The 1,500-nt window shown below is 44.0% G+C and overlaps 1 protein-coding gene across 1 annotated transcript in view; it reads right to left on the bottom strand.

The window, feature by feature from the left end:
• Positions 1–1,500, bottom strand: part of LOC119428419 (LARGE xylosyl- and glucuronyltransferase 1) — a gene marked incomplete at its 3' end in the record, with an annotated part of 106,286 nt that overhangs the window by 80,341 nt on the left and 24,445 nt on the right. Inside the window, 1 exon segment of the mRNA XM_037696100.1 lies at positions 586–690. Within this exon segment, the coding sequence (XP_037552028.1) occupies positions 586–690 (105 nt within the window).

Below are 1,500 nucleotides of genomic sequence, written 5' to 3'. Positions count from 1 at the left end.
TGGATGGACAGATGGATGGATGGATCGATGAATGACAGATGGATGGATGGATCGATGAATGACAGATGGATGGACAGATGGACAGATGGATTGATGGATGGATGGATGAATGACAGATGGATGGACAGATGGATGGATGGATCGATGAATGACAGATGGATGGACAGATGGATGGATGGATAAACGTACAGCAGTCCGTGACCCGCTCCAGTCCAGTGTATGGTTTGTACGATCGTGACCATGATGGAAGCGTTGACTCGTCCCTCCGTGTGGTCACTAGTTCAGGGGTCGTACTTTTCGTAGACAGATGTTTAAACGACTGCAGTTTGGTTTAATTCTGGAGCACCGATGAGCTGATGCCTGAGCACCATCTCAAAACAACTCAAACCACAAGTCCCCCAGAGGTCCGTGTTCTACTGACGGACGAGTAACGGTTGAGATGAAAGTGTTGGCGTGAACACGACATTTACAAGATGGAAGCCACGTTGAGAAGGTCCTTCCTGTTGGAAATGGGTCCACCTGGAGTTCTTGAGCGTTGAATGTGTTTCTGTCATGAGCCCGACCAGAACCAGACGATGAACTCACCCGTGTTGAAGCCTCGGCCCAGAGCTGGCCAGGGTCGGTGGTTCTTCCACAGGTTCCCCAGGTACCAGTCACTCTGGTTCTCCACCAGACCCAGGACCTGCTGACCTAAACAGCACACAGAAGTGCACAGATTAACTTTGAACAGTCGGGTGGTGTATAACAACAGTCATGGCTGGGGGGTTGATGGAAAGTGTGCGAGGTGTTGCATGCTTCGTGGGATTTTCTGATTATTTGTGGGTGTTTGAACGACAACGTTCAAATATTTGAGATTTTAAAAACTACTCATCGTGTACACGCCCTGAAACTAGTGTACAACTAGATTATGATGTAATGGAGTTATAAAATGAACTCCCAAGTATTTGTTCACTTTTCTGTATTAAAAATATGTTTGTATAATGATTGTTGTTGTTGTTGTTGTCTGTCTTTGTTAAATCAGGTCTCTCTTTAAAGAGTCCTCGAGGATCAATGGGACTAACTGTAGAAACAAAGGCTGAATCAAAGTTTGTGAATTTTATGTTGTCCTTTATTTTGAAAAGTGTCAAAGGCAGAAATGATGTCATTGCGCTCTGGGACCTTCCTCTTCCTCACTCTGCCTCCATGCATGCCAGGGTAAGCAGTGTAAGGACGATGTTGGTGACTTTTTTCTTTCTCTTTGAAAATGTAATTATTTAAGTCGTAAATCTTTTATTATGTTGATATCAATTTTGCAATGTTAGTGCGACTTTTATTTTTCACTGTGACTTTAAAAACCAAAGTTTTATAGATTTTGTCCTAATTGCAAGATAGTTTGGTGCCAGTTTCAGTTTAGTGCGCCCTCTTGTGGCTGCTGTCTGTAAAGGCTCGGCCTCGTTCCACAGTGCAACACTGAGAGACAAAACATGTTTGGTCTCTTGTCTTCTGCAGGAGACAAAACAT

This window comes from Nematolebias whitei, chromosome 22, assembly GCF_014905685.2.
Source record: "Nematolebias whitei isolate Nwh7 chromosome 22, NemWhi1, whole genome shotgun sequence".
NCBI lineage: Eukaryota > Metazoa > Chordata > Actinopteri > Cyprinodontiformes > Rivulidae > Nematolebias > Nematolebias whitei.
Note: the sequence above shows the minus strand (reverse complement) of the source record. Positions and strands in the feature narration are given on the sequence as shown.